Genomic DNA, 26,418 nt, shown 5'->3' with positions numbered 1-26,418 from the left:
AGGGGGTCTTTGGGACTGCATACTGCGCCTCGGCCCCTCCCTCCTTCATGGGGAGTACCCCTCCCCTGCCTTTCTCTGAGACCACCTTGTGATGAAGCCCACCACCTCTGTGTGAGCCCCACTCTGAGGGCGCCTAGATCCCTGGGGGGTAACCTAACAGACATGGGAGCCCAGGGAGGATGGGTGGAGCTGGGAGGATGGGGAAGGAGTGTGGGGACGTGAGGCAGGGGTGGGTTTGTTGAAGCGGTGGCACATCTCCCTTGGTGTTTTCTTTTTAAACATGCTGGTGGGGGCTTTCCTCTTTGGCCCCCTCACCAGCTCCTCCTTAGGTGTCACTGCCTAGGCTCCCCAGGCTCACCCAACCTCCCCGACTCTCCAGCCTCGTCCTTCTGGGCAAGTGTCAGCCCTGCCTGTGCCCCACCCTTTCAGTCACTTTTGTACACGTGCTCTTTGAGAACCCCCAGGCCTGAGCAAACTCCCACCCCTCCTAGAGGTGAGCCCTTGTGGCCTGAGGCTGAGCAGGAGGTTGGGAGGTGATGGGGGTGCCCTCAGCACAGAGTAGCAGGAGCCAGTGTGGAGGCTGGCAGGCGCCATGTGGGCACCTGCTGCTGGGCACTGCGGGGCTGGGCCGGGAGATAGGAGACCTCCCACCAGCTGACACGGATGTTCTGGGGAGACTGGGCTGGGGTGAGTCCAGGGGTGCTTCCAGCCTCCACCCCTCCCAGCACCACTGTACACAGCAGCGCCTTGAGCCCTCAGGACCTGCGGGCACAGGTCATGCCATCGTCCCAGCCTTGCAGATGAGGAGACAGGCCTGGCCACACGGGATCCAGGCATCTGACCAGGTCAGAGCATGGGAACACGGCTAGTGAGTAGAGAGTGTGGGTGCAGGCGGAGGGGGCCTGGGGAGCCATCTAGGACTGGCGCCCCAGGCCCACTGTCCCTGTGTGTCTCTGACCCAGGCATGGGCCCACGGCTTGTTGTCCCACCCTTTCCCCCCGAAGATGGCTCTGCTCCACATTCTGACCTTGACTTCTCAGAAGAGATTGTCTGGGATTGGTTGTCAGCAAACGCCACCCAACAGGGGCCTCAGTTCCCTTCCCTGCCCTCGATGGAGACAACTGTGGCAGGTTACCTCTGAGATCAAAGGGGCCATGCCACAGCTCCATCCTGACAGTGTGTTGAAGGAAACTCAGGCACATGAGTGAAAATTAGAGAACAGAAAAGAGGGAAAAGTTTAGATTGAGGAAATTCGAGCCTTGGCTCGTAGGAGGCACTTCCACAGGCTATTTTTAGTCTTGTTGAGATGATCTATGGGCTGGTTGCAAAAGCAGAGTAAACAAAAGAATCACTTCAAGTTCTCCAGGGAAAAAGGCCCAGTTTTTAAGAGTCTTTAAAAGGTTAGCAAACTTGTGACTTCTCAACCTAGCCCCAAGCTGTCCTTCCCAGGTCCTCAGCTCAGCAAGCTTCATGGAACTTCATAGCTTCCTGTCTCCTGGGCAGGTTCAGCCTGGAGCAGGTGCCAAAGGCCTTCCCGCCCACAGGCTTGTCCCACTGTCTGGGGACAAGGCCATAAGATGCCCAGGTTTCCACTCTGATGTGACAGCAGTCATATAAATCCCTGCCCAAATCAGGCCACCCTGTTCAACAGCTAGACTTTTAAAAGAAACCAGTCTGTCGGGCTTCCCCCATGTGCATGCTTGCCTGGCCCTTGCAGACATTTTCTGTGTCCAGGTGTGGACTCAGGGACAGAAGGCATGTGCTTCATCCCTTAGCATTTTGACTCCGCCAATGGTCTTGCACAGTGGGAGCTGTGTCGTGGCCCACATACTGCAGGTGGCCTTCACACCAGCGTTTCTGGCCCTCCCAGAGGATGGCAGTGTTTGTGTACGCAACAGAATGGTCAAGTGCTTGCTGCGTAACATTCCTGAGAGAAGAGCATTTTTCGGTGTAACATCGTTTCCCACTGCAAGTTGTTCTCAGAGGCTTGCTCCTGGAATAAGTGTCCCTGCTGTGTCTTTCTGAGGCTCAGCTTGGGCTGAGCTTTATCCCCTGGGACACCAGCTGGAGGGCGGGGGGTGGGGGGGGCACTTCCTGAGGGGCCTGGGGTCTCTCAAGACTTTGGAAAGCGAAGCAACCAAGGATGGCTGGGAGCGAGGGAGAGGCTGAGGGAAGGCGGTGTCTGCTGAGACTCCAGGACCCAGCGGTAGGGCAGGCACCACAGGGCGTCTCAGGGCCAGGGGGATTAGGGCCCCTGAGGCCTTTGCTGTAGCAGAGTCGCTGCAAAAACCCATCCTCTGGTGGGGAGGAAGCTTGGCTCTCACTCCTGATGCAAGCCCTCTCTGGCGCTCCCAGCTTGTGCGAGGGTGGTGGGCGTGGCCTGGCTCCTGGGCTGAGGTGGGAAGGACTGTTGGTGAGGGAGAGAGGCCTCAGGGCTTGCTTCCCTGGGGCACAGAGGGTCTGGGGTGGGGGGCGGTGGCAGTGGCAGGCACTTCTCCTGACACTCCAATTTACTCCTCCCCACAGCCTCATGATCCCCATCTCACGATAAGTAAGCTGAGGCCCAGTATTGCACGACCTGTGAGGAGCAGAGCTGGGATGCCTCTCACTCTCCCACCCAGACTGGAGCTGTGGTTAGAGCCCACACTGCAGGGCTGTGGTGCCCTAATTAGCTGGCCCCCATCCAAATCTGGCAGGAGGGAGGGGCTTCATGTTACCTTGAGCCACAGAGCCGGGGAGAGGGAAGGGGAGGGTTAGAGGCTGAGCCAAGGCTCTGCTTCCTGCCAGGGTGCTGCTCCCATAGGCCCTGTGCACCTTTGATTGAGCCAGGGCGCTATGTGACTGCACAGACCCAGTCTCCTTGTCTGTGAGATCAGATATGGGCATCCCGCACTTGCACTGGAAAGCCCTGTGGTCCCAACAGCGTCAAGCTGGCCACAAGCCACATAGCCCCCAGGGAGCAGCCTCGTGCCATTAGGACAGGGCCATCCTGGGCCCACCCCTGGCAGAGTGCATGACTGACCTGCTGTCATCCCCACTTGACACTCCCATTCTGCCTCCTAAATGCCTGCCTGGACGATGAGGGCAGTGGGCTGGAGCACCCCCTCCAGGGAGGGTTCTGGGTGGGAGAGGGGCAGGGTGGAGAGTAGCTGAGCATCCCAAAAAGGGCAAAGGGGATGCAGGATTTACTGGTTTGCCTTTTTCTGTCACCCATCCCCTGTGGTACTCTCTGGGCAGTTCCTGGGAACCCCGGGGAGCTCAGAGCGGCATCCTCAGCTGGAATGGAAGCCCCGAGGGAGGATGGCCTTCCTGCAGCAATGGGTGCTGGCCCAGGAGCCTGAGTAAAGAGCCCAGGTGGCACCCCCATGGCCCAGAGCTGGGTGCCAGTTGCTCCAGTTCAGGGGTATCTTGCGTGAAGGCCACCAGGGTTTGGGTGTGCTGGGTTGAAGGTCACACTCTGGCCCTACTGGTGCCCCTTCTTTCTGTGTGTGATGCTGGGTGGCTGTGGGCGGGGCTGGGGGGTGGGCAGGGAGCCCTCAGTGTTGGAGGCCATGGCTCCCACCCATGTCAGCTGGTTCCACAGATCCTTCTGTGAGCCTGCTCTGTCCTGGTGACACTGCCCTGTCCTCGGGTTCAGCCCTGCTGTTGACTTCCTGGTCCTGGTCCCTTCTGACCTCAGTTTCCCTGGCTCCAGAGATGGGCCAGCTGGATGACGTCAGTGGTTTTCCAACCCTTTTTCCAAAAGAACTCTTTCTCACACACCCTACCAGGAAACATGAAACAGGAAGGGCTGGGCCCACCTGCCCTGGCTACACTGCCACCCGCTGGCTCCCTGGAAGGAGGGGCACAGGCCCTAGGGATGCTTCGGGCTCTTTGGCCAGCACTGCTGGTCCAGACAAGGCTTCCCCAGCCCAATGGCCAGGCCGTCTTTCTGGGGTGGCTTCAGACTGGGAATTTCTCTCTTTTTCCACTTTTCCCATTTGGAAAGTTTGACCAAGTTGCTTTTGATGAAATCCGAACCAGAGCTGCAGGCTCCAGGAGCCCATGCCTGGTTTCCATGGTGACAGGCTATGGCTACCAAGCACTCCCGGGGGTGGAGCAAAGATTCCCTCACCCGGGCAGGCAGAGGCCTCACAGGGGGGCACCCATTCCCTACACCTTGCTCTGCCGCTCTGCTGCTCTGCTCGGACCAGCCCCATGCCCTGCATGCCTGGCCCCTCCTATGATTGATGGCTTTGGGCAAGCTGGGCAGTATTGGTGGGACTCAGTTTCTTCATCTGCCAAGTGGGGCTGCCCAGATCTGCCTTATGAGGTTATTGAGGTTGGCAGGAGACCATTACTGCATGTGCTCCAGGGCTGCTGTGTCCACAAGAGGGTCCAGGAAAGCCCCTGCAGGAGGAGGAGGGAGCTGGGGGGAGGGGCCTTGTGAATAAGAACACACCTGTGACTTGGCTTGGTGTAAGTTGGGAAGGATGTGCAGGAATTTGTTTGATTAAAAACACAAACTTTGAAATGTTAATCTCTAAATATGTATAAAATCTAAAATTAGGATGTGGCAGAGCAGGTGAAACCTCCCAACTCCCAGACCATCACCACAGCCCATCACCATGGCAGTACAGATTCAAATTCTTCTTTTTTTTGCTTTTTAGGGCCACACCCATGGCATATGGAGGTTCCCAGGCTAGGGGTCTAATCAGAGCTACGGCTGCTGGCCTACATCACAGCCACAGCAACACCAGATCCGAGCTGCATCTGTGACCTCCACCACAGCTCACAGCAATGCCGGATCCTTAACCCACTGAGCAAGGCGAGAGATTGAACCCACAACCTCATGGTTCCTAGTTGGATTCTTTTCTGCTCTGCCACGGTGGGAACTCCCAGATTCTTCTTTTTGTTGGCTGCAGTAGGCAGGGGCTTGACTTGGAATCTCAGTCCCCAGACCAGGAGACTGAGCCACGGTGATGAAAGTGCCAGGGATCTTCTGACAGATTCAGATTTTGTCCTGCCACCCCACCCCCCACCCCCATGTGCAGGGATGTTGGCAAATTTGTTCAGGAAGGACAAGTAAGGGCCAGCTCTGGGCTGTGGGGAAGGCCTCCTGGCCCCATTAGCTCAGTGGTGGGCTTTCTTTCCAGAGAGGGGCCCACCTAGCCCTAATCAGGGGAGTGGTGGGGAGCCTGGGCTCAGGCTGCTCAGCCCAGGCCACTTGTCTCAGGCCACACTTGGTCCAAGCCCTTCACAGGTGGGGAGTGGAGCCGGTCTTGCATCAGTACAACAGGAAATTCAGTGTGGTGGCACCCTGGAGGCCTGGAGAGGGTGGGGCCGGTGCCCAGGGCTGCAGGAGGAGCCATGGGGCAAACAGGACACAGCTGTGTTCAGGACACAACGAGTGCTCGGAGGCCGCAGCCCTCCTGCAGGCCATGTAACTTGGAGCATGGGGATGGGACTGAGAAGGGACGGGGGACAGGGGGTATCCAGGGAGGGTGTGCTCTGGCCATGGAGCGATGGGACACACATGGCAGTGGCTGCATGTGGACTTCGGCCTTCCTCTGTGAGTTGGGCAACAGCTCAGTGGGTGTAGGGCTGTGAATGGTGGCCCCAGTCCTCGGGCTGGCCTTGTCATGTTCCCTCTCAGCGTGGTGGGAGACCCGGGCCGTAGCAGAGGCTGCTCAGGGCTCTAGGGAGGGGAGGGGTGCTGTGCTTTGGTCTTGTCATCCAGTCACATCTTGAACTTGTTCTGGTCTAGGGGAAACTCTGCAGATTGGGGATTGAGCCCTGCCCTGCAGGATGAGCCTGGAGGAGGTGGGATGTGTGTGTGTGAGCTGCTTGGGGTCCGAAGGCCAGTGGAGGCACCAGTCCTGCCTGGGATGTCAGCTGTTCTGCAGTCAGTGCCTTATCACCGCTGCCCTTCCAGTCTGGCCCCTTCCTGCACAAGGACCCTGCGCGGGTCACACAAGGAAGCTATTTGACACAGGCCATGGCCACTGCTGCCACTTGTGGCCTAAACATGGCCTCGCTTGCAGCCCAGCCAGCTGGAGGCGCAGATGCTCCCAAGTCCATAAGGCCATTCATAGGCATAAGGGTCAGATGATGGATGGGCTGTCCTAGTTTCTCAGTGTGCATGTCAGACGTGGCTTTTCTTGGATGCAGGCTCCCCTCCTGAGATGAAAGGAGCTCAGCAGCCCTCTAAAGAGCGGGCTGTTCTAGAAGCCTGGACAGGCAGCTCATTTCCAGCCCTGACGGGGGGTGGGCTCGAAGGAGCCCAGGGGCAGCATCTTCTCACTCCAAGGAGGCTCTTATGGGCCCCACCAAACACACCCCCAACCCCAGGTCACCGCATGGGCTTCAGAGCTGGGCTCTCCCCCACTCTGCCCATCTTCTAGACCCCAGCATCCCCTCTCCCCAAGGCCATGTGCAGCCCCATTGCACACACGAAGCACCCCTCACTCTCCAAGTCATCCTGTTGGCCATCCCTGGTGTCCCAGGCTCCCCCGACCTCCACTCTGCCTCTCCACCATGTTGGGGGATCCCTGTCCCTCAGCGCCCAGCCCAGACACTTGCTGCTACTTTCTGAAGCTGCTCTGTCCCCCACCCATCCTTGACTTTCCTCAGTGGCCAGCTCTGCTCCTTGAGCCCCAAGCTGGGCTGGAAGTGCCCAGTCAGCTGAGCTGATGTGGGTCACGGTTGTGTCAATGCTTGCCCGTGAGAGCCCTGGCATCCATGACCGAGACCCCAGTTCTGCCTCATGGTGACTGGGGCCATGGGCAGGCCCTCTCAGTAGGTGCTGGTGGGGTGTGTGCACAACAGGGACATGCGTGCTTGTCCTGCCTTGCTGAAGTAGATGCCGCCCTAGACCAAGGAATAGGAACCCTTGCCCCCAGCCCCCTGTATTTCCCTAGCAGGTCCTTGTTCTGCACCGGGGTCCTCACTCATGGGTCAAACAGGCAAAACAGCTGGGCTCAGTGAAACCAAGGACACTTTGCAGCTGCATCACGCAGTCCGAGCCATTTCCACATGCCAGAGGCTCTAGTGAGGGTGATGTGGGGCTGCAGCTGGGCCCGTGTGCCTGAGGACAAAGGCACATTTCTGTCTCGGCCATCAGGGAAAGGAGAGAGAGCTGCCTGGTGTGGGACTGTGATGCTGGCACTCCCATAGCAGAGGTTGCCCAGGCACCTGACATACAGAGCCAGTGTCCCACAGTAGGGAAGGCTCTTCCTCCAAGCTAGCTGGCAGCTCCAAGCTCCAGTGCTGAGAATTTGGATTGTTAACTCCACGAGGCATCTTTGCTACCCAAGAGGCAATGTTGGACAGCCTGGGCAAGGCAGGGGTCAGGTCAGGGTAGGGTCCTGGTCAAAGAACCAGGAGCACTCTGCAGGTCTGCAATGGCTCGGGTCTTGAGAGGGGTGCCTATGTGGGGACATTAGGCCACATGGTTCCCTGGGCAGCTCCTTGGGCAGCAGCCATCTCTGGGTCCGGGCCAACCCTGCTGGGGTGCGGGCCTGTGAGGCAAAGAGCAGGTGTGTGTTCCCAAGGGGGCTTGTGAGGTATAAGCTTCTCAGATGCTGGGCCTATCTGCGGCCCAGGCCCTCCATCCACCTCTACATCCCTCCTCCCAGGAGCCTGTGCAGGCTCAGGCAGTCCCTGGGCACTCAGTGTGACCACGCCAGTGATAAGAGTGACTCTAGAGAAAGGCTGGAGCACACCCTTCAGCACCCAGACCGGTGGCCAGGGACACTCCCACCACCAGGATTCACCCAGAACAGCCAACTCACAGGTTACACTGGCCCATCCTTGCACATGGAGCTCCTGTTGGCCTTGAGGGAGCAAGGTAAGGGTGGCACAGTGCTGCAGGAGCCTTCAGGTGTGGTCCTGTGAGTGAGGAACTGTTTCTCTCAGGCAGTGTCACAGGCTGGTGTCCTGCATGTCCAAGTGCTTTGTGGGCAATTAGGACCCAAGGGGCATTCGTGCATAGGGTCGTGACAAGTCCTGGGGTAGGGGCACAAGGTTCTTTCAGGCCCCTATAATTCTCAAGGCTCTGGTGCAGGCAGGCCTACTGGTCCCCACTGTCACATGAAGCCCTGGGGGCTCCTTGCATGCATCCTCTGGGCCCCACCTCCCTGTTATATGGCCTGTCAGCTAGAGGTGCTGATGCCCATCCCCATCCCCTGGGTCTCAGGAGAGGCTGGCACTGATGGCTCGGGCTGCAGGACATGGCTTGGGCTGGGAGGAGGCTGAGGTCCTGGGCATTCGCCCAGGGCATCTCTCCCCAGAGCCCCTGAGCTCCCATCGCTCACCACACGCCTGCCTTCTGCTTGTGACAGTGAGACCCCACTGTCAGGCTCTGTGTGGGGGCCCTGCACACAAGTGCTGTTTTCCAGGGAACTACGCTCTCAGCACACCCCGTTTCTTCCTGGCCTGGGTGTGCTGAGCCTCCCTGGATCTGACCTTACAGAGGATCAGGTATGCAGTGAGATTGAGAGCCATGCAGGGTGTAAGCCTTTGTATTTGCTCCAGACTTGGGGACAGTGGGGAGGGGTGGGGGGAGGTTGGTTGTCCCCACCTGCTCTGGAGCCAACCAGGCCTGAGGGTGGATTTCAGCTATACTGGACCTAACTGCTGTGTGACCCTGTGGGTGTTGTGACAACACAAGTGTGGACAGTGTGCTGCTCTTGTGACTTGAGGACATGTGGCTGGAGAACCTCCCTGAGATCCAGCCTGAGGTGGGCATGGCCTCAAGGTGGCCTGTCTCCCTGCAGGTGTGTGACCTCTGGGAGCCCAGACCTGGCTCTTCCAGTGCCTGGCAGAGTCCTGATCCTCCAGGGGGTGAGAGACACTGCCTCTGTACCTCTGGAGGCAGGGCGGGCAGAGAGTGACATATCCGGCTAAAGGTTGGCCTTGGGCCAATTTGGCTTGGGGCACGTGGCAAGCCTGGGTGGGACAGGTGGAAACTGCCTGGCTTAGGGAGATGTTCCCAGGATAGGGGCCAGTTGGATCTGCTGCCTCTGGGTGTTTTGGCGGGGGGGAGGGCAGTTAGCAAGGCATTAAGCTGGCAGGAGAGAAATGGCTATGGGGCATGGTGCCCAGCCAGGGCTGGGGCAGTGCCTTCTCACCTAGCTCTACCCCTGCCTTTGCTAGGTCTTCTCTCCTCAGCAGAGGCAGAAGAAGCAACCAGGAGTTGTGGCCAGTTCTGGGGCAGCCTGTGCTCCCTCACTGGGACTGTGGTGGTGGGGCGGGGGGAGCATCCCTGCTGAGCCCATTCCTTATCTTAGATGGGCACAGCCCTCTTCAGGCATCAGCAGAGATCTGAGGGGGATGATGGTCCTGATCCTCCCTGGCCAGCCCCACCGCCCCACCCCCACCCCAACCAGGGTCTTCTGGCTGGGCCTCACTGCCCAACTGCAAAGCCCCCTAGGGGAGACATCAGTTTCCCTGCCCTCCCCGCTAAGGATGGTACGGGGAAAGTCGACAGCTCCCACAGCCCCTCTGGATCGTCAAGGCCCCACTCATCCACACCTCTGCCCGGCAGAGAGCCCTGGGACACAACTCCAGGAGGCTGGACACGCGTGCAGGGGGACGACAGCCCTGCTGGCGCCCTTGTCCTCTGCACTCCTGGACGCCCCTTCATGCCCCGGTCCCACAGCTGCCCGCAGTGAGGGCTGTGCCCCCAGGTACCACCGCCGCGCGGGCGGTCCGGCCCGGAACCCGCGAGGATTGGCCGGCAAAGTCAGTTATGCTGCTGGGCCCGCTTCCAGGCTAAGCAGCGAGTGAGCGAGCGCCCGCGCCCCGTCCGGCCCTGCCGCCCCGCCCTGGCCCGCCGTGAGCGAGCGAGCGAGCCTCCGCGCCATGGCCCGGCGCCCGCCCTAGCTCCGTGCACAGATGCCACGGCGTAGCCGGCGGGTAGGAACTTGCCCGGGGCCGGGGCTGCGACCCTCCCTCTCTCCGCTCGGCCGTCTCGCCGCTCTCCGAGCTTTGCTCAGTCCTCCGGGCCGGCTCGACAGCCGCCCCCCGCCCGGCCCCCGGCCCGCCTGGCGCAGCAGGAAGCCCGCGGGCCGCGGTTTCTCGGGCGCCTGGCGGAGGAAGTCGGCGGCTGCTGGGCCGCGGCGCCCCCTGCCCCCGGCGGCGCCCGCATAGCGCCAGGTGGGCGGCGCGCAGGGGCGGGCGGGGCCCGAGAGAAGCCCGCCGGCGAGCCCCAGGCGAGCCTCGCCGACCCGCCGGCGCCGCGAGTGGGCGCGCGAAAGCGAAAGCCACTCGCCGAGCCGAGCCAGCAAGTTGGCGGCGGGTGGCGCGGACCGGGAGCTGCGCGGGCCGCTCCCGGGGATGGTGAGCCGGCCGGCGGGTGGGCAGCGGCGGCCCGCGCGGTGCTTCCCCAGCTATAAATAGCGGCCGTGCGGGGGCGGGAAGAGGGTGCCAGGGCTTGGCGAGCGCCAGGCCTGCTCTGCCCGGAGCTGGGCCGGACCTTGCCCCGTCGCAGAGTGGAGAGAGGGGCAGAGGGGCTGGGCGCCGGGGGCCGCGGTAGAGTGGTCGGGTGGGCTCCCTACAGGCACTTAGTTTGTTATTTCTGCTTTTCTCCGGAGGGGGAGGGGACGGACAGCCTGGCAGTTCTGGGGACCCGGTGTGCGACGTTTCATTTGGCAGCGGAGGCTGGAAAACTGCGGGCGCTGGCTGCAGGCAAATTGTTGGCTTCCCCAGCCCCTGCCTGGCTGGGGATTCATTACCTGTGCATGGCGCGGGGAATCCCTTGCCCTCCGCGGCCCAGCTTGGACCGCTCCTGGGGGCAGGGCAAGGGCGCCCCTGGCGGCCCCTGCACAACCCTGCGGCCAGAGAGGCGCCCCTGATGGGTTTGCAGTGGAAGCTGCAGGACTGACTTCCTGCACCCAGGGGTGTTTAACTTGCCGCCCCTGGCGCGCCCTTAACCTAAGGTCTGGAGCAGGACGGTGTCTCTCATTGCTGTGGGAGGTGCAGGGCTTTTAGCTCTGCGCGACATCGGGAGGTATGGGAGTTGGCAACGTGAAAACTTGCTCCTGGCCCCGAAGGCCTCCAGACTTACCCAGGGCAGTTCCAGGAGGAAATGGAGCCATGGGCGAGCTATAGGAGGGGGGATGCCCCCTTACTTGGGGGCAGGCAGAGGGGAGGAGGGAGAGCTGGGTAGGCTGAGTTCTGGTGTTGTCCCAGCTCCCTGCTGGCTGTGTGCCCTGGAACCAGTCCCTCCAGGGGAGGTGCAAGTGGGGTCATGTGCTGGAGAAGCTGGGAAGGCCCTTGTGAGTGCCATTGGCCCTGGGACTCAGGGGCACCAGGCACAGCTCTACACACCCTTTCCCACCCCTCTCCAATTGGTCTCTCTCTTTGGGAGGTTTGTGTGGGTTTATGGGTAGCATCTGTCTTCCCAAGACTGTGGAGGGTGCTGCTCTTCTCCCCAACGCTGCTCCTGAACTCAGGGCCTCACAGTCCACAGACGGACCCACTCCTTGCTTGGCTTGGGGTTGGGAGCTCCAAGGTTGTCTTGGAAACAGAGAGTTTTTAGGCTTCTCTGGGGAAAAGAGGACCCTGGTCTCCTGCATCTCTGCCAAAGGTTTCCAGCCCCAGCTGCCTGCAAGGCAGCCGGCCCTCAGCTCCCCGTCCTAGGATTGGGATGCCAGCAGACTCTCCGCCCTCGCCTGCTTGGAGCGCTGAGTCACCACTACACTTGTGCCAAAAGGGGCTGCAGGATTCCCTCTGCCCAGGAAGCAGGCTCTCCCTCGGATGCTTGAAGCATGGTGTTCACCATGAACGGGGATGTTGGGCTGAGCAGTGAGGGAGGCCTTGATCACCTGTCACACTGTGGGTGCAGGACCCATTGGTGCCGGGAGGACTGAGGAGGATAGAGTGCTCCCTGCCATCTTAGGTCAGGCACCAGGCCTTGCTTCCCAGACAGCACCTGCTTCTATGTGAGGAACACCTCTGCTGAGGGGAGGGGGTCCATCCCTAGAAGAGGGAGAGAGGCTCAGTGGAGAGTGCTATTCAGCTGGTATTCTTCCTAAAGATCCTGAAGATTCAGCCCCAGATGCCCGCCAGTAAGGGACTGGATTAGGGTGCATGTGCATAGTGATGTGATGGCATTTTTGTAAGTGATAGGGAGCTTTTGATGTTGGAAGAAAATATATGTGCTCTGTTATTAAGTTAAAAATTAAGATAAAAAGGCGTTCCCATTGTGGCTCAGCAGTTTATGAACCTAATATCCATGAGGAGGTGGGTTTGATCCTTGGCCTTGCTCAGTGAGTTAAGGATCCGGTGTTGCCGTGAGTTGGGGTGTAGGTCTCAGACACAGCTTGGATCCTGAGGTGCCATAGCTGTGGTGTAGGCCGACAGCTGTAGCTCCAATTTGACCCTAGCCTGTGAACCTCTGTATGCTACAGGTGTGGGTGCCCTAAGCAGACACAGGCCCTTCTGGGTCACCTCCCCACCTGCCTGCTTCTGCAGCTTCCCCCAGAGAGCTTCGGGCCCCCGCTGCCCTTCCCTGCTCACTTTCTCCATGGGGCACCCAGGCCTGGCTCCTTTGTGGCTTTTCTGAGTGCTCCCAGGGGTGCTGGCTTCTCTGCCCTGCTGTGTGAGCCGGGCCTAATGCCTCGATGGGCATGACCAGAGACAGCAGAGTGGGGAAAGGGCCAATCCAAGTCCTGAGGGTGGGGCAGCAGGAGACAGCGAGAGGGGCCTAGGACTCTGGAAAGACTGGGACACTCCCACAGCAGGGCCCAGAGACTGATGCTGAGGCCTGGGGGTGCTGCCCCATCTGTTCCCAGCAGGCCTTCCAGAGCCCTGGCTGAGGGCTGAGTAACTAGGGGAGTCAAGGACTGGCCAGCCAATTGGGAATCTGGGGATGGGGAGCGCCTGTTCCTCCAGGAAGCAGCTCTCCCCAGACCACAGTCTACTGGAGACAGTGAGTGCCATGGACCTCACAGCCTGGCGCAGTGCCTAGGCCAGCGGAGGTATCTGCTGTCTGTCCCCTCCCTGGGGAGCCACCTGCCCAGACTGCAGTGACCTCACAGCCCTGCTTCCCAGTCCCCCTGTAAGTGGATGGCACACTGATGGGCAATGGCACAGGCTGGCCCAGCAGCACACCGGCATGCCACTGACCCAGCTTCAGCTCCCTTGGAAACAGTTTAACTAGCTCCCAGGGACTCCCACCCCACTGGGGGCTCAGCTGCTAAAGCTGGGTTTCCTCAAGAGCAATCTGAGGATGCCTGGCTCTCAGGGCGGCAGGGGACATTTGGTAACTTGTATTAAGTGCTTGGACCAGAGTCTGGGCTCCATGAATTATTCACGTGGTTATAGTCTGGCTCGGTGACCTTCTCTGCCAGCCAGGAGCTGAGGGCTGCTCCCATGGGCTAGGGACCTGCACAGGGTCCTCTGCAGCTGTGGGTGGGATGTGGCTGTGCCCTTTCCTCCCGTGTGTGGCTCCTGTTCACTTGGGCTTCAGAGCTCTCCAGAGGGGCAGTGGAGAGTGGTGTTGACTTCCTGCTCTGAGCTCTTGGGGTGGGGGGGGGGTGTGCTGGGGTGGTACTACCCTGCCCACTGGGGACAGAGGTAAAGTTGCTGGCTGGCCTGCCACCTACCAGCTTGTGCCTCTGCACCCTTAGGCCGGCCGTGCAAGCACCTCCCCAGGGCTTAGAGTAGCTGGTTCCCTTCTGATTTCCTCTGGACCCTGCTGGACTTATCTGCCTTCCATTCATTCTGCAGTAAGAGGATACATCACACCTGTGAACACCAGTCCACACAGGAAAGCAATTAGAGGGAGCTTGGTGTGAAAAGATCCAAGCCAAACCTCCAAGTTTGTGGTGCAAACTGGATCTGTCCTAGGGGCTGTGACCCAGCCCTGCCCAAGGAGGGGCTTGCTAGCAGGCTCAGTCCTCCGCTGTGGTGGGATGGCTGGGTGGGCTGCTCTCCAGCAGTGTGGCTGAGGGCAGACTGCCCATCGCTGGTCTCTGCTTCCCACTTACTCGGCAAGCAAGTGCAGCCAGCCATGTGCTTAGAAGTATACATGATTGTGTGATTGGCACACCAGTCAGTGCCCGGCTGGGAGCAGCCCCCTGGGATGCAGGAAAGGGCTGCAGGAAGGGCAGGGTGGGTGACCCCAGTGGGTGAGATGAGCAGGTGAGCAGTGCCTTCGTGTGATGGGGGAAGGTGGCAGGAAGACCCCTTGGTGTCATCCAGTAAGTGTCTTCACTGGCGATTCCTGGCAGGCTGGCAGTGTCAGGCACCCCCACAGTCCCAGGCTAGCCCACCTGGTGCCGGGAGAGGAGCGCTGCATTCTCAAGGGAGTTTCTCAGCACACACTACAGCTCATTTTGGCACCCCTGCTTCCCAAGGGGAAAAGAAGATAGGTAAATGCTCTGCATTACTGTTGCTGTCCCTGTGTGTACTGTGGTAGGGACCACGGTGATGCCTGTAGTGCTTCGGGGGGCCAAGCCCTTCATCTTATGCTGCTGAGCCTAGCAGATGACAGAGATGGTGCCTTCCCGGACACTGCTGTCACCTGGGGTCGGGGACCTGGGTCACATTGGCCATCCCTTGTCCTCTCCAGTGGTGGTTTTCCCCAAACTGCTGCAGAAGCCACACCTGTGGGACTGGAAGATGTGGCGTCGGTGTTAGTGCCGGAGGAGCGGCAGCCTTGGGCCCTAGTTTCAGGGCCCTCAGACAGGGCATAGTTGGTGCTTGCTTGGTCCTGCAGGATTGGAGGGGCTGTCGGCCTCCACACAGTGGCCCAGCCCACAGTGGGCCCTCCGCGTGCAGCGTGAGCCCCGTGACAGTGGAGGCTGTGGGACTCGGACCTGAGGGCCCTGAGCTCCTCTCCAGCCTGAGTGGCTGTGGGCCGAGGGAAGCAGTGCCCATCCATTCTGGGCAAGAACTTCTCTAGGATGTTGCCTGCCAGGGCCCAGGGGGGCTTGACGTGGAGACACAGCACTGCAGCCTCAGGCCAGCTCAGAGTGTGAGCTTCTTTTCACTGGTCTTTCCTTCTCTCAGCATGGCTGGTGTGGGGACACCGCAGGGAACCAGACCTTGGGGCTTGCGATGGGCAGGGTGCCCAGTGCAGCAGCAGGCTAAGCACGGCCTGGGGAAGATGGTGGTAGGGCTCCCCAGAGCCGGTCCTGCCCCAGCTCAGCCATCAGATGGTGGAGTTGAATGGGCAGAATGTGTGGAGGGGGTCCTGACCAAAACGAAGTGCCGGACAGAGGTGTGTTGAGGGAACCTGGCATCCCAGGGAACTACAGGTGTTTTCAGCCAGCTGGCCAGTCTCTGGGCACTGCTGAAGGGGGTGCAGGGCCAGCTTGGGGCTATCTGGCCTGCAACAGCTGCCACAGCTCACTGTGGCCCCTTTTGACCCAGCAGTTCCCCCCAGGACCTGGTCCCATGCCAGGTCAGCACCTGTGCAGAGACACGTGGGCCCTGGCTTCCTCCAGGCCTGGCATTTGATTAGGCATGGCCTGCGTGCTTCTGGGAGCTAATCGAGTAAACATGTGCAATGCGGCCTTTGGAGAGAGGAGGGGTGCGGAACCATGCGCGCATCCTTGCCGCCCCACACACATGGGACAGGTTCAGTGGCAGCGACCCTGCTCTCACGCTGCCCCGTCCACCCCACAGGGCATCTGGCGGATCCCCGTGGATGAGATTGACCGGCCGGGCAGCTTCGCCTGGCACATGAACCGCTCCATTGTGCTGCTGCTCAAGGTGCTGGCCCAGCTCCGGGACCATAGCACCCTGCTGAAGGTGTCCTCTATGCTGCAGCGGACCCCAGACCAGGGCAAGTGAGTGCAGCCACCCGGCCCATGGGCCCAGCCTGACATGTCATCAGCTCAGGAGGTGGTGCTGCTGTGGGTCCAAGTGCAAGCATGCGTGCCATCCTCAAGGGGAGCCCAGCTCGGTTCTTCTCCCTGTGGCCCTCTCTGTCCTGCCATCTAGGATCTCAGATTCCTCAGGGCTCACAGACTCTGCCCACTGGGTTTGACTTCCCCATTGAGACTCACTGAGCCAGCCCTTCCTTTCCTCCTGCTTCCCCCAGCTCGGGGCTCTGGGATGCTGTCAGCTTGTGGGGACCAACAGTGTCCAAATAGCCAGGGTCCCCCGATGAAGGCCAGTGATAATGAGCCTGGGCCTCAGAGGTAACCAGTGATCTTTGCCAGAAAGGCTAGGACAGATAGGACCTAGGGACAGCTTCCACTTGAGCCACAGCTCAGACGGGACCTGGCCCAGTTGTGAGGCCTGCTGCCAGCACCGTGCCTGCACCCCCTCACCTTTTCACTGTCTCACTTGCCTGTGCTGTGCCGGGAGCCTTCAGCTGGGGCCTGGGGCCTGAGCTTCACTGAGCCTGGCCCACCCACCCTGCCTCTGGGATCACGGCTAGCGGAGGGCCCCAGATACTGTGCTGAGTGTGGAGGGAGGAGGCTTAGGGTCTACCGCCATACCCCTCTGAACGTGCCCGATCTCTTCTGATCTCAGAAGCTAAGCAGGGTCAGGCCTGGTTAGTGCTTGGATGGGAGGAAGGAGCTTAGGTAAGGCTTCTGGGAAGCAGGCCCCAGGCAGGTGGGACGGGTGGGATGCTGAGGGGCAATCAGGGAGGGGCATGGGCCACAGTTCTCTGTGGCTGACGCTCTGCTGTCTCCTCTGGCCACCCCCGTGTGCCTACAGGAAGTATCTGCGAGATGCTGACCGCCAGGTCCTGGCACAGCGGGCCTTCATCCTCACAGTGAAGGTTCTGGAGGACACACTGAGCGAGCTTGCGGAGGTATGCACCCCCCACCACTTCTCTGGGCAGGTCCCCATACCCCCCTGTGACCAGCAAGCACCTGCCCCCCAAGTGGGAAGGTTGGCACGAGAAGGACCTCACAGGCACCTTGTGGGCTTTGTGGCCAGTGAGGACAGTGGTGATGCTTCCCACCTGGTAGAACCAACTCAAGAGACTGCATCTCTCACGATGGAACAAGTGGTGAAGCAACAGCCCCGCACCCTTACTTCTGCCAGCTCCAGGGTACTGAGCACTGTGAGGCCCAGGGGTCAGGTCACCAGCCAAGCAGGCGGGGCCCCTGAACCTAAGCTAGGCTATCAGGTTATAGCGCCCCTGCCCAGGAGGACTGGCTGGGCAGTGGTGCAGGTTTCTCAAGGGGACCCCTGAGACCCCGCCCTGGCCTCTGCATTAGGGCACACGAGAGCCTGGAGCATGAGGACTTGGTCTCATGGTGAGCATTGGTGGCCCTGACAGGTAGAGGAGGCCATCTACTGCAGACCAGCTGGTCCTTAGGGGCAGCACTGCCTCTGGGATCCATCAGCACCCTCTGAGGCCTGTGTTCCAGAGCAGAGAGGGCCTTCCCAGGCAGCCACCATGGCCCAGCCAGCTGTCTTGAGGGGAGAGGGCCAGGGTGGGCCTACCTGGTGCCCATGGTGCTTCATTACAATGGAAAGAGCAGACACTGAAGCTTACCGTTGGTTTCCTCCTAGGGGTCAGAACGCCCAGGGCCCAAGGCCTGTGGCCTCTCCGGAGCCAGGATGACCACTGACGTCTCCCACAAGGCCAGTCCTGAGGATGGACAGGAGGGCCTCCCCCACCCCAAGAAGCCCCCTCTGGCAGATGGCTCAGGGCCGGGGACCGAGCCCGGGGGCAAAGCAGGCCCCCTCACCCACCGGCCTGTGGCTATGGATGCAGGAGAGGGCACAGACCAGGGCGGGGAGCGGAAGGACAGGGAGAACCCCCGGGCAGGGCCCACAGAGCCCATGGACACAGGGGAAGCTGCTGCCCGCTGCTCAGACTCAGAGCGGGTACCACCCCTGCAGCCAGGCCGACCCCTCAGGGACCGGGGCCCAGAGAGCCGGCCTGCAGAGCTGTCTCTGGAGGAGCTGAGCATCAGCACCCGGCAGCAGCCTGGCCCACCTGGCCCAGCCCCACCAGCCACAGCCCCCACCGCCACTACCCCCAGACCCAGGGTGGGCAGCCACCCCGAGGAGGCACCACCACGACCCAGCCGCAAGAGGAAACTTCTGGAGGACACAGAGTCTGGCAAGACGCTCCTGTTGGATGCCTACCGTGTGTGGCAGCAGGGCCAGAAGGGCATGGCCTACGACCTGGGCCGCATTGAAAGGATCATGGCCGAGACCTACATGCTCATCAAGCAGGTGTGTGGCCACACTGAGCCTGGTGGCACTGTTCCCACGTGGGGTCACTGCCAGGTGGCCTGGGGGGAGCATCTGGAGTCCTTCCTTCCCATCCCTGGGAGTGCTGTTCACTCCCTACACCTGAGCTTTTCTATCACGCACATGAGATGAGTTGAAGTATGTCATGGTTTATTTGTCATCTATACTTCAGTAAGACTGGGAGAGTATATACAAAAACAAAAGAAGAAGAAGAAAAATAACAAGCTTTAAAAAGTTTGTACTAACCCTTTGAGGAAAGGCAGCTACTTTACAGGAATCTCTTCAGGTCCAGCACAGGGAGCCAGGCCCAGAGGAAGTGGCCACGGTGCAGAGTGTGAGGGGCCTCTGCTGTCCTTCTCGGTTTGCCTCCTTTTTTTATCTTTCATGAAAGCACATTAGACACGTGGCTTTTTCTCTGTTTAGAGTGGTTTGCCCAGGGAGAAGCCTGCAGTGTGACGGGCCCATACGGGTGGCCATCCCAATACATACATTCTTCTCAAATTGTGTCACTTTGCTCTCTCACTTCTGAGAACGGCTCTTTTATCACAACCTCACCAGCATCTAGCAGTCACTTTTATTTGTTATTGTTGCTGATTAACTAGAAAAAAGCCCCCATTCCCTGTGACGAGGCCAGGCTTCCTCTCCCCACTCCAGCCTGTTGACCTCACACCCTGCCTGCTATGCATCCAGAGCGGGCCCCATGGCTTCCCCGCCTCATTCCCACACATCAGACCTGCCCACCACCCAGATTCCAAAAGGCACTGTGTTCCTTCCCCCTTGAGGGGCAGTTCTGTCTCGGGCCCTGCTAGCCTCTGCCCCACCCCCAGCAGCAGCCACAGACATGAACTTGGCCTGTCCAGCCCAGCTCAGGGTTGGGGTCCTGAGGGGGTGGCTGTGGGGGTGTGCCGGTCCTGGGAGTTGTCCTGGAACTCCAGGGCTGGGCGGAGGCTGGCCACCACAGCCCAGCCCTCTGACCTGGGGCATCTCCTTGCTCAGGTGGACGAGGAGGCTGCGCTGGAGCAGGCCGTGAAGTTTTGTCAGGTCCATCTTGGGGCTGCCGCCCAGAGGCAGGTAAGCATGACCCGCCTGTGCCAGCCTGATGGTGGAGGGCACACCCCAGGCTCCAGGCTGTAGGCTGGGACTGTCCCTGAAGTCACATGGGCCCAGGGAAGATGGGCAGGAGGCACCTGAGCCTCAGGCCCCTTGGGAGCACCTGCTGGGCTGGGCACTGTCACATGGTGGGTGGGGCCTTAGCAGGTACAGACCACAGCCCCTGCAGAATGTGTGTGTGTGTGAGAGAACTGAGGTCCCCTCACCCTGTACATTTTCTGTAAAAGGGAAGGATGGTTCTTACCTAGTCGACCCCACCTGGAAAGGTCGAGCCTTTGCACAGAGACAGGAAGTGCTGTAGGAGCTGGGATGTGCAGGCTGATAGGAGCAGAAGGGGGTGGGCAGGGCGCCACCCTTCATTGTGTTCAGAGAGACTGCCTACCGTTGGGTGGGGCGGATGGGCCAGGGCCCAGGTCAGGTGAGCCACAGGTGGTCCAGGAGCCTTCATAAGGTGGGAGCAGTCTGGGCCAGGTCACTGGGTTAAAGGGCAGGTACTTACCTTTTGAATAGGTGTGTCCTCTTTGTCCCCAGAGGTGGCCTGCCCGCCATGCCCCAGCAGCAGGCTTGGCCTTCCCAGCCCTCGCCCTCCTTTGGGCCCCTGGGGGAAGAACATCACGAGAGAATCCAGAGGCAGGAGCTCAAGGCCATGGGCGTCCAGCTGCAGCCGGGAAGCATCCTGGTCCCACAGCAGCTGACTGGCAGCTGCTCTCAGTGTCCAGCATCGGGCCACTATCCCACCTGGGCTCTGGGTCTGAAGAAGCCCAGGGTGCAACCTGCACCTATCAGGCTGTGGGCCAGAGCCCCAGCTGAGGGCCAGAATCCCTGGAGAGAGAGGTCTGCCTTGCTGGTGGTCCCTACTACCCTGTCATTGCCAAGGTGGCCAGAGTTCCCAGTGCAGCTATCTGATCCTCACCACAGCCTCTGCTCCATGGGGCAGTGGTCTGCCTGGGGCCCCAGAGCAGGGCTCAGGCTCTGAGGTTTCCCCCCCACCCCTGCCTCCTCTGCTGACCCAGATGTGGGGGCAGGGGAGCAGTGACCCCTCCAGAGAGAAGGCTTCTAAGGTGCTGAAAATGACAGCACTGCACAGGAAACCCCCAGACACCTTCCCCCTTTGCCTGGTCTCTGTTCTGAGCTGACAGGGGCCAAGGGCAGGGAGGGGTCACATTTCTTAGATGGGGAGATGAGGCCCACAGATGACCAGCACCCAACACCAAGCTGGGACCAGCCAGCACTGGGGGAGGCCTGCTCTGAGCCACTGCTCCCACCCATTTTTATGTCCTGCCTATTTTGCTGCAGGCTGTCGCAGTTGCCATGGCAGCCAGGCACACGCCTGGAGGGTGCTCGGGACAAAATTAGAGGCTCAGTCCTGTCACCTGTGGTTGAGTCTTGCTCCCGCAAGGGCAGGGATATAGCACTCACCTTCTCCTCCTGTGTCTGCCTCCAAGAGACCCAGTCCTCTTTTGCCCGCCTCCTGGAGGTCCAGGCTCCTCCCAGGTGCTGGCCCCATGGGAGGATGGGTCACCCCCAGCAGAACCAACGTCAGAGGAGACAGGGTCAAGGGTAGGCTCAGGGATGGCTCAGATGCTGGGGTGCATCTATCCCCCTGTCCCACCTGCAGCAGCCTTGGAGAAATGTGGCTGTCACACCCACCTCAGGGGTGGGCTTTGGGAGCAAAGGAGACGGTGTGGACCAGACAGGGACGCCCCAAAGGGCCCAGCTCTCTGATCATGGAAGGCCCATGGTAGGAGTGCTTCAGGGCAGCCGAGGCCGTGCTGGGGGCAGCATTGGGCAGTGGGGCTTTAGGATTGCAGTCTTTTCAACCCACCTCTCTTAGGACCTTCCCCCCAGTGACCCTTGGGACCCTCCAAAACTAGCCTCCCAAGTGGAGTCCCCATCCTGTTCCCAGGTCACAACCAACACCTTCTTCCTCGCTGGCACTCAGGACTCCCCCACCTACCCACCACCAAGTCAAGTCTCCCTGGCACCCAGGAGTCACCCACCTACCCACCACCAAGTCAAGTCTCCCCTGCCGCCGCAGGGCCCAGTGTCTTCCTCGGGAAGGATGCAGAATCCTGAGGACGGCCCGTGGACCTCCTTGGCAGCGTCAGGGGCCCAGACAGGAGTTCTGAGTTGTGAGGGCTCAGGCCTGCCCAATTGGCCCTCTTCACCTCCCCTTTGTCCTCACAGGCTGCAGGGGACACACCCACCACCCCAAAGCACCCCAAGGACAGCCGAGAAAACTTTTTCCCTGCGGCTGTGGCCCTCACGGCCTCCGAGCCCATGCCGACAGATGTCCTCCAGCGGCCCAGTGATGCCCACACCAAGCCTCGTCCTGTGCCAGCCACCACCTCGGCTGTCATCACTTGTCCTCCCTCGGCGTCAGCTTCTACCCCAGACCCGGCTGAGGACCCTGGGCCCCCACAGCTACACAGGCCCGAGGCCACCTCCCTGGACCCAGGTGAGTACCATCCCCGCCACCTGGCAGTGATGCCCAGCTTGGCCAGAGTGGGACCCAGGCCCCTGCCAGCAGCCAGCCCTTCCCCGGGCATCCTCGGGAGAGTGTGGGCCAGGGCAGCAGGGCACTCTCCAGCTTGGCCATCCCCGAGAAGCACCCACCTGGCTGTTTTAGGAGAGGAGAGGGATCCTGATCTGGTGCACACGGGACCTCATGGGCCTGTGAGCCATCCCTAGGTGCCTGCCAGGGTGTGGGGCAGACCAGCTTGGCCATTGTGCCCCCAGGGGTGCAGCCAATGGAAGCCAGGCAGGACTTGGGTGGGGCCAGGCCTGTTGGCTTGTAAAGGGTAGGGCTGGAGGCTCTGTGGGCAGAAGAGCCCCTGTTCTTTCTCAGCCCAGGTGCCACTGGTCACAGCTGACAGGCAGCGGGTCTCCAGGGCGGGGCACTGAAGTGGTGCCTCAGAGACCAGTGGGTGAGAGGGCAGTGGGCAAAGACTCCCCCACCTACCCACCACCTCTCCTTCCCTGCTCTGTGGACCCACCTGGGCCAGGGCCTGGCACCTACCTGCCAGCACACCCTGCCCCTCCTCAAGGCCAGGTTGCCTGTCTGCCCAGCTGCTGGCCACATAAAGGGCCACAGGTAGGCTGCTGCTGCCAGCCATGCAGGCTCCACTCCATTATTTCCTGACCCATCTGAACCAGGGGACTGTTACCCCTGACAGGAATACCCGGCTTGGGCCAGACCAGTCAGCTGTGACCAGGAGCCCACATAGGCTGCTCTGTCTGAACGGAGCCCAAGGGTTGGCTGGCGTTCTCCCCAGTGTGTCCCCAGTTTCCTCTGAGGGCCAGCGAAGTGCAGGAACCCTTGGCCAGCCAGTCACTGTGCTGCTGGCCATGGTCCCAAGACAGCCACCTCCCTGGGGCTCTGGGAGTGCAGCTTCACCCAGTGACCTTGCCGTCACTTCCTCTGCTGTCACTGAGGGTCTGGGTGTCCAAACACAGTGGAATAGCCCTCCAGGGTTCAGAACAGTGCGGCCGACAGCAGACACACCCCACAGTGGGTTTTGGTGGGGCGACTTCACCAGGTGGTGGCAGTGATGACAGTCCACGACCACTCACTCTCCAAAGACCCAGCTGCTGCCCTCAGTCCTGCTCCGCCCCCACCTGACTCTTGGCCCTTGAGGATCAGGGATTCAGGAGTGTTGGGCTGGTGGCCAGTCACCTGCAGGTTCTCAGGCCACTGGGGACCTCAAGGTTGTCACCAGCTGTGGGCTGGAGGCCTCAGTTCCTCCCCATGTGCCCCTTCATAGACTGCCACGTGTTCCCCTGGAGAGCCCCTGCTACGGTCCCTCGCTGCCTTCCTGCACACTACAGGCTGGGACCCAGTTTCCTGCAGACGCCACCTGGCCCACAAGCAAGCAAAGGTTCCTCTCACTGAAGTGGTCAGGCCTCCAAGGATGGGGGGTGGGCGCTCTGGGCTGGGGCAAGACTTACCTCCCCTTGCAGGGTACCACCCACCAGGCAGGCCCCAGGCCTGTGGAGGAGCCAGGGAGAAGCTGAGAGCCAGGGCCTGGGGGCCTCTAGGACACTGGGCCTTGGGAACCCAGCAGCAAGGCTGTGAGTCTGCAATGGGGAGCAGGGAGAGTTGGCTCAGGGGCTCAGGATTCTAGCCTGGCCCGCTGCTTCCACAGAGGGAGCCCGAGATGGCCTGATGACTCTTCCCTGAAAACTAAGCCCCCAGGCCAGGCCTCACCCCAGCAGGCCCAGAGTGGTCCTTCTCACAGACTGCCTGGCTGGGGCAGTGTCTCTGCTGGTCACTAGGCCCCGAGTGTCTGTCATTTTGGCAGCCCACCAAGAAGGGAGGGCCTGGGGAGCGTGGGCCATGCCTTGGGGCAGGAGGGAGACTGGTACCTGGTTCCTCTGAGGACACCATTCACTTCCTGCCAGTCCACCACTTCCCATCCCTGTCCTTGCTCTCAGCAAGGAAGCTACCTGCCCTCCCACTCAAGCAGCCTCTCCAGGTCACTCGGCCAGGTACTCGGGGAACCAGTATCAGGCACTGCCACCTATGGAGGGACTGGGCCTGTGTTGTGGGTGCCTGCCCAGCATGGTAACCTGCATCCTACCCTAGAGCCAGTGGGGCAGGAGCCTCTGAGGTGTTTGTCCCCGTCTGTAGCATCCTGAGACTGGGCCCAGGGACACTGCTGGCTGGTCAGACTGAGGAAGGGAGGGTCTGAGGTCATGCAGCAAGGAGGCTGCTGTCCTTCAGGAGCTGGAGCCAACAAGCAGTAGGCACATCTTGTTTCCTGCCTGGCTAAGGAGGGCTTGGTGTCAGCTGCTCCGGGCAAAGTGGGGGGGTGGCGGGGGGTAGGGTCATGGCCAGTGTGGTGGGAGAGTCCAGGGTCCTATGAAAAGGATGAGGACAGCAGCATGAAGAATGAGAGTGTGGGACTGGAGGCCAGGCTGCACCAGTGCTGACTGACTGCCTGCCTGGCACCACTGAGGCCAATTCCCTGCCCTGCCTCGCTCCCGAAGGTGTGGCCTGGCAGGGGGGTGCTGTGCCCACTGCTGTTCCATCTACTCTGACCTTAGCTAGATTTTTCGGTTCTAATGGCCACTCCCACGAGCCGGGTGGGGCCCCACTGTGTCAGGTTGACATTGTGTCCACTGAGTGGTTTCCTGCCGGTGCCAGCCTAGCCCCACCGTGTGTTTGCTCCAGGGGAGCCTCTGCTGGTCCATAGCCATGGGTAGAGGTGGAGAGCCCAGTCCCAAGGTGGGGGAACAGGTCATCCACAGCCACTCTTTGTCCCTACAGAGGAAGAGCTGGCAGGAGAAGGGGCAGAGGGCACGGGCTTCCCACCCCAGGAGCCACCGAGCAGTGAACAGGTGAAGACAGCACCTGAGGGCCCCCCAGCAGAGCCACACTGCTGGCCAGCCGAGGCCACATCCCGGACAGGCACTGAGCCCACCTGCAGCCAGGGTAAGGCCAGCCGCCCCAGGGGTTGCTTCCCTCCGGGGCCTGGGGGGAGCCCAGTGGTGATGGAGACAGGGAGAGGTGGGCCAGGTGGGGAGGCCCAGCTGAGAGCTTCCTGGGGCAGGGGAAGGGCTCCGAGAGCCCCCTGTTCCACCCTTGGTCCACAGAGGGGCTTAGCTATGGCACTGCTGAGCCCAGGCCCATCCTGCCTGGCCAAGAGGAAGGGGTGCCTGTGCCCAGAGTGGGTGGGGTGGGGCCGTGTGGTGGGAGGAGTCACGGGCAGGCAGAGGGTGGCTGGGTTGGGCCAAGCCTGAGGGACATCCATGTCTGTGTCTATGATGTCCATGTCACAGTCAGGGAGTTCCTGCTGTGGCGCAGCGGAAACAAATCTGACTAGGAACCATGTCACCGTCAGAGCTCGTTCCCACCAGCCCCCCCAACCAGCCAGGCCCCTCGGGGACTTCTCTGGGCTGGGGCCTGTCACAGACCCCAGTCAGGACAGCAGGGCCCTGTGCCAGCCCCAGGGGGCCAGGCATGGGCCCTGAGTAAGCTGCACTCCTTTTAAAGCCATGGAGCTGCGGAGGAATGTGGACACTAGCCAGACTCAGCTCCCGCAGGCTGCCAACCCAGCTCTGCCGCGTCGCATCTCTGGCTCACCCTGGAGCGTGAGCGGGGGGTGGGCGCTGAGTGGAAGGCTCTGGGCTCCAGCATCCTCCCTGAGGCAGGAGCGAGCAGTAGGATGTGTGCCTTCAGGCTGTTGTGGGGAAGTCAGAGCTGATGTGTGCATGCACACATGCTGTCCCTAAGGCTCAGGGCTGCTGGGGTCCTGACCCTCGGCTCCCAGTGAACGCTCTGCTCCTGGAGGCAGCCCAGAGCAGCGCCAGGTGGTCAGGGGCCAAGAGGGACGGGAGGAGGCCTGGGAACCTGCCAGCCAGCTCAGGCCAAAAAGCCGAGAGAGAGCACTGCGGTCTGACGCAGCAAGAGGTGGCCTCTTGGTGCCTCTGTCATCCTGTGGGAAGACAGGCCCGAGCAGGGGAGGGGCCACGAGCTCAGCTCAGCCCCCTGGGTCCACCCCACAGGCTCCAGCTGCAAGGTGCCCAGTGGTGGGAGTGCCCAGCCACCCGAGGGCCACCTGGGTAAAACCGAGCCCAGCCGGGCCAAGTCACGCCTCCTGCCCAACATGCCAAAGCTGGTCATCCCCTCTGCTGCCACCAAGTTCCCCCCTGAGATCACCGTCACGCCACCCACCCCTACCCTGCTCTCGCCCAAAGGCAGCATCTCGGAGGAGACCAAGCAGAAGCTGAAGGTGACCAAGGGTCCTGGGTGGGACACGGGGCGGGGACAGGCCCGGGCTTCCACTGACCAATGCTCTGCCTGGTCTGTGCAGTCGGCCATCCTGTCTGCTCAGTCGGCTGCCAACGTGAGGAAGGAGAGCCTGTGCCAGCCAGCCCTGGAGGTCCTGGAGACGTCGAGCCAAGAGTCCTCGCTGGAGAGCGAGACGGACGAGGATGATGACTACATGGACGTCTGAGGGCCTCCCGCACCCCACCTGCCCAGCCACAGGCCATGTGAGCTCAGCAGGCTGCTTCCTTTTTATGAAGCATTGACTTTGTACATGTGCCCGCCCCCAGCCCAGGTGGCCATGCCACGCTCCACAGGCTCTGCCTGGGTCATGGCGGCGAGGGTCCTTTTTTGGTTGCTTTTCTAATAAAGATGGAACAGTT

The 26,418-nt window shown here is 61.0% G+C and overlaps 1 protein-coding gene across 49 annotated transcripts in view; it reads left to right on the top strand.

Moving 5' to 3' along the window:
- CABIN1 (calcineurin binding protein 1) overlaps positions 1 to 26,418 on the top strand; it is a 101,534-nt gene extending 75,116 nt beyond the window's left edge. For 36 of the 49 annotated variants that reach the window (XR_014826056.1, XR_014826047.1, XR_014826049.1 and 33 more), the window contains 8 exons: positions 15,616 to 15,779; positions 16,660 to 16,756; positions 17,467 to 18,138; positions 19,153 to 19,227; positions 21,454 to 21,724; positions 24,536 to 24,700; positions 25,774 to 26,000; positions 26,082 to 26,418. Coding sequence is in view for 25 of the 49 variants with exons in the window: in XM_084993935.1 (XP_084850061.1) it covers positions 15,616 to 15,779; positions 16,660 to 16,756; positions 17,467 to 18,138; positions 19,153 to 19,227; positions 21,454 to 21,724; positions 24,536 to 24,700; positions 25,774 to 26,000; positions 26,082 to 26,225 (1,815 nt within the window). In the remaining 24 variants the exon portion in view is untranslated. The remainder of the gene's footprint in view (positions 1 to 15,615; positions 15,780 to 16,659; positions 16,757 to 17,466; positions 18,139 to 19,152; positions 19,228 to 21,453; positions 21,725 to 24,535; positions 24,701 to 25,773; positions 26,001 to 26,081) is intronic. The other 13 variants (XR_014826042.1, XR_014826040.1, XR_014826038.1 and 10 more) reach the window with 1 other exon arrangement.

The sequence above is a fragment of the Sus scrofa genome, chromosome 14, assembly GCF_054392235.1.
Source record: "Sus scrofa isolate SSC_HxYL_T2T_F1_AM1 chromosome 14, Sscrofa_HxYL_maternal_Yorkshire_Landrace_v2.0, whole genome shotgun sequence".
Classification (NCBI taxonomy): domain Eukaryota; kingdom Metazoa; phylum Chordata; class Mammalia; order Artiodactyla; family Suidae; genus Sus; species Sus scrofa.
The sequence above is the reverse complement of the archived record's forward strand: the minus strand, read 5'-3'. Positions and strand labels throughout refer to the sequence as shown.